The sequence below is a fragment of the Leopardus geoffroyi genome, chromosome D1, assembly GCF_018350155.1.
Source record: "Leopardus geoffroyi isolate Oge1 chromosome D1, O.geoffroyi_Oge1_pat1.0, whole genome shotgun sequence".
NCBI lineage: Eukaryota > Metazoa > Chordata > Mammalia > Carnivora > Felidae > Leopardus > Leopardus geoffroyi.
In genome coordinates, this window is record NC_059329.1 from 67,408,040 (window position 1) to 67,422,890 (window position 14,851).

At 45.7% G+C, this 14,851-nt stretch overlaps 1 protein-coding gene and 1 pseudogene across 15 annotated transcripts in view; one reads left to right on the forward strand and one right to left on the reverse strand.

The window, feature by feature from the left end:
- Window positions 1-14,851, reverse strand: part of IRAG1 (inositol 1,4,5-triphosphate receptor associated 1) — a 122,150-nt gene that overhangs the window by 78,924 nt on the left and 28,375 nt on the right. The window contains exon 1 of one of the 15 annotated variants that reach the window (XM_045484492.1): window positions 4,200-4,485. The exons of 12 other annotated variants lie outside the window; for them this stretch is intronic. In XM_045484492.1, coding sequence (XP_045340448.1) covers window positions 4,200-4,218 — 19 coding nt within the window. In that variant the 5' untranslated portion in view covers window positions 4,219-4,485. Of the gene's footprint in view, window positions 1-4,199; window positions 4,486-14,851 lie in introns of those variants that run through there. 2 more of the 15 variants (XM_045484487.1, XM_045484480.1) reach the window with 2 other exon arrangements.
- Window positions 7,815-7,968, forward strand: LOC123602866 (annotated as a pseudogene).

Consider the following 14,851-nt stretch of genomic DNA (forward strand, 5'->3'; position numbering starts at 1 on the left):
AGGCAGAGAGACAGAGAGAATCTTTTTTTTTTTTTTTCAAAATTTACTTTGGGGGGAGAGGGGCAGGGAGAGAGGAGGAGAGAGAGAATCCCAAGCAGGCTCCATGCTGCCAGTGCAGAGCCCGATGTGGGGCTCAAACTCACAAAACTGTGAGATCATGACCTGAAACCATGAGTTGGACACTTAACCTACTGAGCCACCCAGATGCCCTGAAAGAAAGACAGAGAGAGAGAGAGAGAGAGAGAGAGAGAGAGAGAGAGAGAGAGAATCTTAAACAGACTCCACACTCAGCATGGAGCTGGACACAGGGCTCGATCCCACAACCCTGGGATCATGACATGAGCCAAAATCAAGGGTAGGATACTCAAACGACTGAGCCATCCAAATGCCCCTATGTTGGCTTCACTTCTGAGCCTCACTTTCCTTGTCAGAGGAACAGAGATAAGAATGTCTCCCATGCAGGAATGTTCTGAAACGAGATAGAGCACCCAGCACAGAGTAGGTGCTCACAGAAGCCATCTGCATAGAAGTCTGAAGTCCAGGAAGCTCAGCCAGAGTCCAAAGGCCTCTACCTGGCCTCTTCCTCAGCTCCTCCAGGTTCCCTTCTCTTAATGGGGTGGGAGAAGCCTTCAGGGAACTTCAGAACCAGAAACCAGCCTGGTTCAAGAACTTCAGAGTTTCCCTGAAGTTGCTGCTCTGCTGATGCACAAATGAAAACCACCAGATGCAGACCTTGCCCTCATCCACAGCTCAGGGGCTACTAGAACACACAAAGGAGAAACAAAGGATATTGTCATTTACTGAGTACCTACTATGTCCTGGGCCCAAGGTGCTGACTGAAGGAGGCTGCAGGAGGAAGTCAGAAAGCCCCACCACCTCCCATGATACTAGATATTCATCAGGTCCCATAGGAAAGGCTCTCCTGAAGGCCTGAAGCCAGAGGGCTGCAGGCAGGGTCAGATCTGACCTCAGCCACAACTCTGACAGATTCCCCCCACCCCAACACACATGCCTTTGAATGAGCTCCCCAAGGAAGGCAAGGAGTCTGACTCATCACGGCTAACTAGAATTTTTTTTATCAAAAAATGCTTATTGATTTTTATTTAAAGAACTAGAGAACTTTAGCCACAGGGTTGGTCAATGTGACCACCATCTTGACTTTTGTCAGTCTGTATGGTGGAAAGGTAGTCCCATTCAGCTCTGAAACAGTTGGGGTGACTTCTGCTGGTCAACTCAAGCAGTTTCATCTCAAGTAGGGGATCCATGAACTGAATTATTCATTCATTCACCACACTGACTTTATGCATACTCTACCAGGTCCTGTGCTATGTGCTGGTGACTTAAAGATGATGAAGATGTGGTCTTGGCCCTCAAGGAGTACAGTAGTGGGAGGCTGTAGGAAAACAGTATAACTGTTAGGACTTCGAAAATGACAAGTTGCAGGATCCCAGGAAAGGATCCCTAAACTATGGAAATTGGGACAGGTGAGATATAGTTTTAGCCTATATTCCATGTTAGAAATGGTATTTGAACTGAGTCATGAATTCTGAAATGGTGAGGGGAATTTCTCTGAACAGAATAGGTAGAGGGAAAGGTGAGACAAGAAGGGAGAAACCCCACTAGACATTAAACCTGGCTCTTGGGAATGAGAGCTACAGGACCAGAGCATGCTGTGTCTCCCATTCTAAATAGTCAGTTTATGGATCAAATGAGCATCAGATTTACCCAAAGGTCTGCTCCATGATTAATTTCTATCACTTTTACTTGGACTTCAACAGCAGTGACATCAGTGGTGCTGGGCAAAGTATATGGTAACAGGGGTTGACAGTAGCAAAAGATATCCACAAACCCAATTCTACCAAGTAAGTTGGCTGCACTTCCCAAGAACCCCCTTAAGTGATGTATTATCTATGTGTAAGTCCAGCCTGTCTTAATAGTAATGTAGTTCCCAAACCATGTGAGGTGACAGTTCTACTTTCCTCTATGCCTTAATCTACACAAAGTGTATTGCACTCTGTAAGTAAGAAGGATTCAGATAAATTGAGGCATGTTCAGAAAACAGGAAGCAGTATGCAGGAAACAAGAGTTTGTCTTTAAAGAACTAAAGACCTTTAGCCTGGAGAAGAGACAGTGCAGGGAAAAATAAAATTGCTTCTCAGATTTTTGAAAATCATTCCTGTAGTTCTTTTGTCCCCAAAGGATAAATGCATGGCCAATGAATGAAATAAAGGTCAAATCAAGGCAAGGGAAACCTTTCTAGTGGTTGGAACCACCTAAGATGAAACAGGCTACTCTTTAAGGTAATGAACTCCCCATTCCTGGGAGAGTTCCAGAAAAGCCTGGGCCAATGGTCACAGGATTCCCACTTCAGGGGCCATTTTCAACTCTAGGAGTCCCTGAAATCCTGGGAGTCCCATCCCATAGGATTATGAGATCATGGTATCCCAAAGTCACATAAAAAAATAATCTCATTTTCTGACCCTCCATTTTCTTTCCTCCCTCTTCTCCTCCTCAAGAAAGACCTTAAGTCAGTCCCTGGATCAGACAACAAAGCAAAACAAAAACAAATTAAGACAGACAAGCACTAAGAGATGTCAGCTGCAGCAGGACAAAGCAGAGTGGAGGCTGGCTGTGGCCCCACACTTGACAACACAGAACCCCGAGGTCCTCAGGGGGAGCCCCAGCAACCCTGCCTGCTGAGGCCATTCCCACGCTGCTCCTGCCCTGTTCGCTTTCTCTCCCATCCATTATTATAAACTTACTGCTTAAAATAGCAAGGTAAAAGCAGAGTCCCTCCCCCAGGGTGACATCTGGGTTCTGCTGGAGCTTGTGGGCACACAGACCTTACATCCATCACAGCAAAGTTAAGGATATAATCTGCAGGAAATGGTGATCTAGAGCACCGACCCATAAAAGGAAAAAACATTTAGTTATGTTTAGTCTCTGAGCTGCTCCTTCTTTAACCCATTTTCAGGGCCCTTCTAACTACTTCTTTAGCCTAGTTTGTAAAGGGTTAGGTAGGTCATTGTCAAGAGCTACTCAATTCTTTGGATTCTACTCATTCTGTTCCCAGCCAGTGCTTAAGTATATAGCTTGGCCCATTTTACAGGAAGGGAAACTTAGGTACAAAGAAGGGAAACAACTTATTTGGGTCCAGTAACCTTTGTACCTGGTGCCAATTATCTAAGCCTCTGCTGGGATAACTATCCAATCATTTGTGGAATTGAAAAGGCCAGAAGTGTCTAATCCATATTTAAATATTTTTATCTGCCCCTGGCCATGCTCATGAAAGAAAGCAAACTGGCATACTTTCCTTCATTCTCTCATTCATTAGATATTTCTAGTTTGCCTACTGAGTGTTGATTACCATGCTAGGTGCATTTCAAGTGCTATCTTGCCTAAACCCTGTGAGATGGGTTTTATTATTTCCATTTTACATATTAAGGAACAAAGGATTAGAGGGGTTCAGTAACTTGTTCGAGATCCCACAGCTAATAAGCGTCAGGCCGAGGATTATAATGCAACTAGTCTGACCCCAAAGCCCATTGTCTCTCTCCTCCTTAGCTGGGAGTTCTGCTGAAGTGCAGCAGAACCCAGCATAGGAAGCTGCCCTACAGAGAATTGGAGTGTGCATTCCCAGCAGGGCCACCAGTGGTGGGGCAGGGCAGGGCAAGCAGCTGCTCATCAGACCAGAGGTCTTATGAGGGCAAAAGTGTGGGCTCACAGTTAGAGGTTGCAGACCCCCACTGTAGGATGACAAATCCACCCATTCCCCCCATCCATCTGTCTGTCAGGCCATCTATTCACCCACACTCCTTATGACTTTTTCATTCATACACCTGTCCATTAGTTTGTCCTTTGAACTTTTCACCCCAGGAAGTCTCACCCTTGGTACATTAACTGCACAGCCTCTGCCCCTAGAAAAGCCACTGTAGGACCCCATGGGTTATGGGGAGATGGCAGGAGAGCACTGCTCTGACAGAGTGGCCATACAAACATAGCATGCCCATCCACAGCTGGCAGAATACCTCCATCCTGTACCCCTCAGCCAGTGGGAGGGGCTTCCCATGTCCCTGCAAGCATCATCAGGAATCATGATTTAGCAAGAGCCTTTACAGAAACCACAGAAGTTCCATTACTATTAACATTATGATTAGTCCCATTTTACAAATGAGGAAAACGGGGCCCTGAAGACTTACCCAAAGTCAGTAAACCCATGAACAGCAGTGCCAGAAGCCAGCCACAGGTCTGTCTGACTCCCCAGTCCCCAGCTTGTCAAGCCCACTGGCTCATGGGTGGTGGTCTTGGCAAGCTGTGGCCTCTTACTATGGCTCCATGGATGCCTCTCCCAAAGCTTTGCCACCAGCCCGGAAGAAACCAAGCCTCTCTCTTAATCACAGTGTCCCAGGAGCACAAATCTACAAGCTGAGCGGCTCTCACATTTTCTCTGTTAATCTTTGGGTGTCCAGGGAAGAGCCAGAGGCCCTTCTGGGAAAAAACGGGTTAACCCAAACTCCACTGACCTTTCTGGAGTGACTCAGAATTCTCAGAAGGGAGTTTTTTGTTCTTCCAACTTTGAATTTTTGCTTTCATTTTAGCAACACAAAGAATTTGAAAGAGATTAGGTTGCTATTAATACCACTGGTCTATCTCTAGATGAAGAATTTGATGAAGGGAATTGTTTGGGGTGACTGCACATGCATGTCTCTCAGTCCCTCTGCAAATTCAGAGGATGACAGGGAGGGCCACTGGAGATCAGCCAGTCCTGTCTCCTGATCCCATCTTACAGGCCCAGATAGGGGCAAGGACTTAATCGAAGCCATACTTATGGGTGAGAGATAGTCAGAGAAGGTCCCAGAACCCCTATTCCTCAGATTCCGCTACAGACATCAGCTTTCTGCCTCTAATTTTGAAGGGCTTGCTTTTGGTAAATGATAAGAAAATGTATCCTTGTTGTGGTCACTCTCATGGGAGAGAAAGGGTGTTCCCTGGTCCCTGCTCTCACCCCAGGGCAGTCCTAGACATACTTGGGAAATCTGGGGCATCAGAGATCAGCTCAAACTGCTGAGAGGCACTTCTGTGGGTCCCTGGGCCTGGCCAACTGCAGAGCTGTGTCCTGGATCCCACAGGCAAGCCTGAGTGAGGCTCACTTCAGGAGAACACCATCCTGCTTCCCAACCTTGGGATGTTGCAAGAGGGCTTTGGAACTTGGCAGATTGGGTTCTAATTCCCTTCTGCCTCTTCCTTGCTGGATTAGTCTCCTCTGACCTCTGTTTCTTCATCTGTAAAATGGAGACCATTTTAGGGTTTTGTAAGGATTAAATTAGGAAATACAAGCAAGATGAGGCATATAGTATGTACTCATAGGTTCCTTTCCCTGAATAGGGCAGCTGAGTTCTCTGGCCATGGCATCATCAAAATCCAACCAGGCCCAGATAGTCTGCTGTTCAACCTGGATATCTGAGTTCCAGCTTTGTCTCTTGTGGGTAAAGGAGACATATTCTTGGCCTGGCCTGGACTGGCCAGGGTTTCTCTGTACAAACAAGTAGATAAAAGATCATCTGACATAATTGGAATTAAACCCATCAGGGGCTATGCACTCTGACATTTACTCTTGCTGACATTTACTCTGCTGTTGGGCAGCCAGTGGCTGTAGACAGTAGGGTTAGAGAGAGAGGGTACAGTACTGTGGCCACCCAGGTCTGTGCCGTGGTCAGTTGCAGGTCTATGCTATAGTCATTCCCAGGTCTACATTATGGTCATCCATTGATCTGTGCTGTGGTCATACCTAATCTGTTCTGTGGCCATCCCATGTCTGTGCTGTGGTCAACCCTAGATCGGTGTTGTGGTCAGTCCCAGAGGAGCAAGGGTGGAATATAGAAGGGCAGAAGGAAGAAGCAACAGCGAGGGAAAGATGAGAGACTGGAAGGGACTTCCAAATGACTTCTTGCCCCCAACACAATTCCTCTGGCCCAGAGGCTGGGACCACAGAGGCTGTAGCCTGGTGGTGCTTTGGGGAGGCTGGTCCTGAGCACTTCCCACACCCCCTGGGATCTATACTCTCTGGCCATGCTCTCCAGGCTTGAGGATCTCTTACAGGTTCTATTGTCTGGGGCTGCCTTCCTCCCCTGATTCAGACCCCATTCCAGCCCTGAGAATGAGCCAGCTTCTGCTCAGACCAGTGCCAGGGGCCACATCTAGGAGAAGAGGCTGGCTCAGTCCCAATAAGAAGAGAGCAAGAGTCAGCACTCACTGTGCTCAGCCAGGGGCTCCAGTGGGGGGACACACAAGATAGCTACAAATAGTAACTAACCCCTCACATCCCCTCACAGCTCCTTTTTCCCCATTACCCTTCCCTTCACACAACCATGGAGGCCATTAGGTGCTCATTGCCTTAGAGAGAGGTGTAGCATCAGGGGGTAGAGAAAAGGGAGTCTGTCTCTGCCTTATTGTGGGGAAGGGCTAGCCGTTGGGGAAACAGAGAGGGCTTAGGGTATAGAAAAGAGATTTGGGAAAAGCATCCTAAGTAAGGGTAGGTCACCACCACCCCCCGCCCCCACCACACACACACACACACACACACACACACACACACACACACACACACCCAGGACTAGTAAAAGGTTATGGAGCAAGGGAGAGACAGGAGAGACCAAGTAGAAGCAATGAGAGTATAGATTCTGGTGAGTCACTAGAAAAGAACCTGTGCCCTGCTTCCTTGGAGAGGTCTGGGGGAAAAGTCCTGAACTCTAAGAGCAGAAAGGTCTTAGGCCCCATTTCCCAGACAGAACCCTGGGGAAAAGATCCCAAAGAGAGGAAATGGCTATCTGGAACGACTTAATAGACAAGAACTTCAGACATCCTCCCAAGACTTCTATCATCCCAGGGGGTGCATAGGTGAGGTAGGGAGCACATGGCATAATCATTTCTGTGCAGCCAGCAGCAAAAAGTTGCCAGACTTGAAGGTGCCTTGAGAAGGCTGATTCAGAGGTCACCTACTAACCAAGGACTTGCACAAAGTACCGTAGACATCTTGTCAAATGGTCCAGGACAGATGATATCAGGCACCAGGGCACTCTCCTCACCCTAACTCCCTGACACTCGGTAAGCTTCTTGGACCTTGGATGCCACTTTGGAAGAAGAGGTTTGGAGAAACCCTGAAATGCCTGGGATCCAAATTCTAGGTCCCCGGAAAAATAGTTAAGCCAGGGCCAGAACTCCCTCCATCCCACCCCATCCCCCAGTTATGACAGGAAGTAAGCCAAAACATCTCCCCAGGTTTCCTCTCCAGCTTGTTCACTTCAGCAATTCTTTTTTAAAAATAAGTCCACTTGAAAAAATTCTCTCTTCTTGGAAATATGTACAATTGCTCAATCAGAGGCAGTTCAAAGGCAATGGGAACAGCAGAAAAGTATCTGAGCCTCCCATTTAGCTCCTAGCAGAAATAAATATTGCCCTGTTCTCTTTGTTCCGGGCCGCCCAGCAGCCTCTTCCCTGAGTCACTCACTCTAAGGTGACATGAATCATCATCCTGGGGTTAAGGACCACACGGTTTTCCCCAGGTCCATGTGGCTGGCTGGGGTGCTGAGGGGCCATCAGGAAGAATGGAGGACAAGAGCCTTCTCCTAGGTACTGGGCCTGGCTCTGCCTTCCCAGATGTGTGACCTTGGGGAGTCCCTCAGCCTGTCTGACAAGGAGGTAGATTTGTAGCTCTTCCAACTTGTACTTTCTTGGAGTTTCTCCAGTGGTATGCTAATTGTCAAGAATTTTGTGAGCTGGTTGTTAAACACAGACATCATTAAAAATTGAATAATAGCTTTTTGCAGTGGCAGTATCATAGCCAATGAGGTTTATCCAAGGTGTGATTATTGCTAGGAAAGAATTAAGTTACAATTAAATTACACTAAAAACACAGGAAATCAACACCCACAATAATCACATCCTAATTATTTTACTACATTTTATTGTTATCTATACTGTTGAGATGATTTAGTTCTACTGTGGGGGAACACTATATAATGATGTGCTACTTACTGTTCATCTCTTTACAACTTCACATTCACTGATGTCCAGTTAGTAGCCTGAAATCGGTCATGATGGCACATAAATCAGCAAATCAGCAAATCAGCATATGCTACATATCAAGGCCTTTTTTTTCTGAGAGATCTGGCTGTTAAACATTTGCAAGGTCATCACTGAGCCTCTTAGTCCCGGGCTCCACTCCTTACCCCTACCAGGGTGCAGAAGGAATGCAGATGACTTTAATATCACCCCATGGTAGCAGAGTTATGGAGATTCAATTACCAGTTACCTTTGCACAATGCTTCTTAGGTGTACCATGTTGCAAACAAGATCCATTATTTCTTCCCATCCCCAGCCCTGCCTTCTCCCAAGCCCACTCCTTCTGTGCCCTAGTGAATGGCACTCAGACTAAAAACCCAGAAGTCATCCTGATTCCTCCCTCTCCATCAATCCCACAATCAATTAGACTCCGAGTCCTGTCAGTCCTAGTTCAGACATGTCTTTGATTGCTTCCCTCCTTCTTCTGGCCACCACCCCTGCCATGGATCTGTGTGACCGGCATCACTACAACAACCTCATTGTTCTCTTTACCTCCACTCTGGCCCCTTCTGACCACCCTGTGCAAGGTGCCAGAGAAATCTCTCTAACACACAGGTTGGATTGTTCTGCCTCTTCTTATGGAAGACAGAGTGTGGCAGGCCAGAGAGTACAGGCACCATCTAATGAGGGCAGTTCCTATTCAGTTCTGAGGTCATGAAAAATTATGTAGGAGACCTAGCCCTGCTCCACACAGAAGCATCTCACCAGTCCAGTGGACATGCCTTTGACAAAGTCATCAATCCAAACCCAGCATGAGATTTGGTGGCAAGCACAAGATGTAGTACAGTGAAAACAGTAGGGATTTGGAAGTGAAATAGACCAGGTTCCAATGTAGCTCTGGCCCTTACAGCTCAGTGACCCTTGACAAAGCAATGAATGTTCTCTGGGATCAGGCTGTCGTTTGGAAGATGGGGCTAAGGTACTTCTCTCAAAGGAGTGTTATGAGATTTAAATAAAGTAAGGCATGTTTCCAGCACACCGTAGATACTTAGGAAGTATTCCTTTACTCACCTCTGAGAGAGAGTATTGATTAACACAAGTCACTTGTGCTTTCATGCAACACAGGCCTTCACTTACAACCTAGGTACGCTCCTTCCCATCTACTTCATGGGTTTGGTTTTCTGCTTTGCCAGCCCACAATAGATCAAAAGCAGCGAGAATGGACAACACACTGCAGGAAGGAAGCAGCCACATTCAAAAAGTGGATACAAGCCCTCAGCTTGGCACAGAACCTGGAGCTGGTCAGCCCAGGCATGTTTTCCTAGACACCTTCCTAGTCAACTGAGTTTAGCCTTGGTTGACAGCCCAACCCAAAGCTGGTGGGCATGAAAGAAGCAAAGCTCTGTGTTGGCTCCCTGGAAAAGACAGGAGAGCAAATGTTGTTTCAGAACACTTCTATCCACGATGGTTATAATGCATACAGTCTGACACTTTAGACATAATCATTTTTGTTCACAATATATTGATTGAGGGGAAAAACAAGTGGTTTGATTCTACTTTCATTTTTAAATTACATATATTTTTATGTGAAATAGAAGTTGATTGATTATGGCCATCCTTTAGGGAGGGAAGTCCAGAAGTTAAAAACTCAAATGTTGGGGCGCCTGGGTGGCACAGTCGGTTAAGTGTCCGACTTCAGCCAGGTCACGATCTCGCGGTCCGTGAGTTCGAGCCCCGCGTCGGGCTCTGGGCTGATGGCTCAGAGCCTGGAGTCTGTTTCCGATTCTGTGTCTCCCTCTCTCTCTGCCCCTCCCCCGTTCATGCTGTCTCTCTCTGTCCCAAAAATAAATAAACGTTGAAAAAAAAATTAAAAAAAAAAACTCAAATGTTAAAAGTGGTTATTTTAAAATGGAATTATGAATAAAATTAATTGAACACTTTAAAAATATTTATATCTGTATATTTTCCCACAATGAGCATGAGACTTACTTGCATCATAAATGATGGAATTGTTAAAGGAAGAGTCTTTTTGGTGTCCTGAAAAATTACTTAGAAAGGACAGTTTATGGCTAAGGATCATGGACTACTTAGGCATTAAGTAGTCCTCATTACAGCATGTGCTAGTTGAGGCTCTGAGCCTTCCTGTGGACTTTCCTGTCTAGAATTCCCTGGCTAACTTCTGTTCATCCTTTAATACTAAGTTCAAATATCACTTCCACTAGGAAGCCTGCCCTGACTCCCTCTGGGCTCTGACAGTCCTGTGTTCTCCCTTGCCTTGTGGCTCATTGCTTTGCCTTGTAATCATTTGTTTACTGCACCAGTAATTCTCAGCCTTTTTGCTACCCATCCCCCCTAAGACATATGACAAATTTCTATTAACTAATAGAGCATAAATGTTCAGGATGGTAGAATCATGAATTGTCCTCCAGTGAACTCTAATGAGGCCCACCTATTGGGCACACTGTTCCCCTCCATCCCCTTTCTCCCCCTTTCTCAGCCACACTGCATTAAGAATCATGTCCTAAACGGTGGGCTCCTTGATGACAGGGCCAGTGTATAATTCATCTCTCAGGATTTCTTGAATAGATGAAGAAATGAATGAGCGAGTAAGTGAGAGAGTAGATGAAAATATGTCACAGACTCTATGAAACAGGGAGGTGAAGAGTTTGATCCCTGGTTTTTGAGGGGGCCTTGGGAAGCCAAGTGACCCCTCCAGGGCTGACTTCACTTGTGGTCCTATCATGGCCTCGGAGTTCCTCTTGTGAGAAGTGGGGAAGACAAGGCCCTGTTTTCCTTTTAAATGACATTAGCACATGTCATCTGGGCTGCTGCATAAGGTGGATGGCTTCACCTGCCCCACCCTACTGAGCTTGCCCAGGTTAACAGCAGAGTTTTTCTCTCAGTGATGTAAGTGGGTTTCCTGTCTTCTCTGACACACAGGTGTGCAGATTTTCCCCATAGGATTCTATCAACTAAAACCTCACAAAAAGCCTCCTCCTCTGCCACCTACATGTCTCTGTTTGACCATCCATGAATACTTTGCAAAGTGTCTTATCAATGGGACTTGCAGCTTTAACTTGAATCCATCAGAGAGCCACAGAGCATCCCCACTGGCCCTTCCAACTCCACTTTGAAAACTAGCCAAAGCATTCCCCAAATGGCCAGTGGTGGCACATGCTCAAATGTGCCATCACCCTAGTGTCTGCACTCCTGGAACCATCTCCCCCACCCCCACCAAGAGAGTTGAGCCATGAAGGTTTGCAAAGTGGCCATAGCCTCTGAAGCCAAACCTGGCTCAACTCCTGCTCTGACTCCTGCTCTGGTGCTGGGCTTTAGGGCACAGTCTGGCCTAATATGTGATTCAGGAGGCCAAAGAAAGGATTGCAGAGGCTCAGTGACAGGGGCTTTCTGGGGAAGGGAAGGGCAGACTGTGATACCATCCACCTGTGTGACAGTGGATTCCTTTACCACTCAGGCTTCAGTCTTCCCATCTCTCTGGTAGAGGATTAGGCTAATTTGCCAGCCTGAGCCCCAGTTTCTACCCCATGAGTTTGGAGTCTATGTTGCCTATGCAGAGAAGTCATCAATCAGAGATAAGGGGTCTAATTGACAACCCCAGGGCCAGAGGCTGCTTTTGGGCATCTTTGCATCACATCCCTCATTTACAGTGATTGGCTTAAGGGTGAGCATGTGACCTACCCAGAGCCAATGAGACCAATAAGATTTTGCTGGGAAAGAGATTGTAAACTGCAGATCTTAAATGTAAGATGGTGAAAACGGAATCCTTATTGTCTAAAAATGGAATCAATGTGAGAGGATAGCAAGGAGCTAGAAAGTAGGTCCTGAGGCTGTTATCTAAGGGCCTGATCAAGCTATGCCTGATATCCCTGGCCTTTTATGTTTCAAGAACCAATGAATACCTCTTTTTGCTTTGTCTGCCTTGTGCTGGCTTTTTTGGCACTTGCAACAAAGAACTCCTGTTGGTACAAACAGCTAAGCCTTTGTAAATTGGGCTGTACAGGGTGTTTCTGGACACCAAAGCTTCTCTCACCTCACTGCTCTACTGCCTACATGAGAGTCTGAGTTGAAATACTCAGTTCTAGAGCAAATGAGCTTGCCCTAAGTTATTCCCTAACCATGCCCCTTTCCTCAGAACCTGCTTCTCCTTTCGCATTCCCTGCCCATATTGATGGAATCAGCATTCTCCCAGAAATCCCAGCCCAAACTTCTGAATCCCTACCCCCACAATGCCTGCTCCTACCCTTCCTTCCACTATACACCTGTACATTTTAAATATATACTCAGGCTTCACAGGAGAAACTGGGTTTGGCCAACCTCCTTGCTCCTGCCTAAAAGATAACCTAGTAAATATAAACATGTTTATTGAGTCAAATTTCAACCTTCAAATGATTTTCAAGCATTGTTGCTTCCTTCCAGATCATCAGGAACTCACCTATTCCTCAGTTCAGAGTTGGGTGGGATCTCGCTGCTGACCGTCCCCAGGAAAGCAGGCCCCAAGACCTGCAATGTGAGGCCATGTGCACAGGCTTGCCACCCTGAACCTCAGCCCCACATTTTGGGGTGAGAACTCCAGTTTGTAAGGCAAGGAAGAAGCTCACACCTTGCCCACTGAGATGAGTATAGGAGGTGGGAGACAGTTGTGGATCTGGGACAGGGTCTTTTTGTCATTAAGGGCATCTGAACTGAAATGCATTTGCAGTTTGGTCAACTCAGAACTTGGACAGAGACTGTGGCCACAAGAAGCCATGTGCTAAAGCCATGTGCTAAAGTAATGTAAAGGGAGCAGTTCTCTTGGCATCCAAATCTATGCCAATAACCATAGGATTTGAGTCTTTAGACACCACTTGAGAACAAACTATGGTAAACAGTGATGTGAAATGGTGGTGAGGAAGGCAAAGGCAGGAGCCTGGGAATGGCTCTCTCAACAGCAAACTCTGGTGGCTCGAGGCACGTGAATTTAAGCGTTCCTCTTTAAACAGGCTTGTGCAACAGTGGCTGCATAATAATATGAAACAGGAAGTAACCATTGAGGATTTCTCTCCAGGGAGTTGTTATCCACAATGGGAAGATGGGAAGTGCATAAAAACAATTCTGAGGCATCCACAGAAGAGAACCAATATTTATTGCACCAGGTCTCTATCTGACTCTTTATATCCTTCATCTTATTCAGTCCTTACAATGAGGACTGGGAATTATTATTCCCATTCTACAGGTGAGAAAACTGAAACTCAGAAAGGACAAGTGATTTGCTCCAGGCATCACAATTACTAAGCACTGTAAACAGGATTTGAACTCAGGGTAGTTGGACTGCAAACCCAGGGGTCTGTTCATTACACCATGATGAGGCTTCTAAGGCAATACAGAACCCAGCATCAGTGTTGTCAACCACCACCACCACCACAAAACAAACACTGACACAGGACCAGAAGACCAGAAGACTTTTTTCTGACTAACAATTCACCAGCTGATTCATCATGGAGAAGATACTGTCCTCAACATCAGATTCAAAAAGGTTTGTTAAATTGCAATTTGTTATTTGTATACTATCTCTCCTTAAATTAACTGTTTGGTCAACATCATAGAGTTCAATCTGGGGTTTAAGCTGAGTCATTCTTTAATAGCCTGTGGAAATGCAGAAACTTCTGGAATTTCTCATCTGCATTTCCAGATGAGAGAAGCTGATAACTAACCAGAAATGGACCTCTGGGAAAGTTTATTCTCCTGATAAATAATCCATCTTCTAAATGGAAGTGGCCTTTCGAAAGCAATTTTGGTTACATTTCTCCCTTGATTAAAACATTTCAGTGGCTCTCCATGCATGGATTCCCAACTCTAAGAATGCTCGCTAGAATCATCTGAGGTGTTTGATAAAATGCATACTCCTGGTTCCATCCCAGATCTACTGAATCAAAATATCTGGGGACAGAGCCCAGGAATCTGTATGGCAAACAGTCTCAAGAGAGTCTGATGCAGCATATCCAGAAGATCCAGAAGACTAGAGCTGGAAAAGGCATGGTTCATAGATAAAGTCCAGGGTTTTTGGCATGCATGCCAGACTTCCTCTTCTCAGCTATCAACTTCTCTTGTTTCTTCTCTAGCCACTACCTCCAAGGTATCCCACACCCCAGCATCACCTAATAACCACTGTTTCCAGAATATTCCATGTGCTTTCAAACCTCTGTGCTACTCTTTGCCTCAAAGGCCTGTCTCTCCCATCTCCCTCCATGGAAGACTCCACTCATCCTTTAGGAACCACCTTACAATCCCCACCAGATTAACTCCTTCTGCCCATTTCTTTTCAGAGTTTTAAGTCGCTTTTTTGGGAACATAGACTGTAAAACCAAGCAGGGTTGGGTTTTACCTTGCATTTGTCACTTCCTAACTCTATGACTTTGGCTGTTGAATCTCAGTGTCCTCACAAATTGTTGTGAAAAAGAAGTATGCAAATATATGTGAATTGTATAGACAGTGCCTGGTATAGGGTCTCTAGCAGAGTAAGCTATCAGAGTGGTAGCTTTTATTATTATTACTGTCATTATTGTTTGTTTTGCATATTATTATGACATTCCTCTAACATAAGGTTCAGCAAACAATGACCTGTGAACCAAATCTGACCAACTGACTGTTTTTATATAAATAAAGTTTTATTGGAACATAGCCACAATCATTTATTTATGTATAGCGTATGTCTGTTTTTGCACTGCAAAGGCAGAGTTGAGTAGCTGAGACAGACTCTATCTGACTTAAAAAACCTAAAATATTTACTATT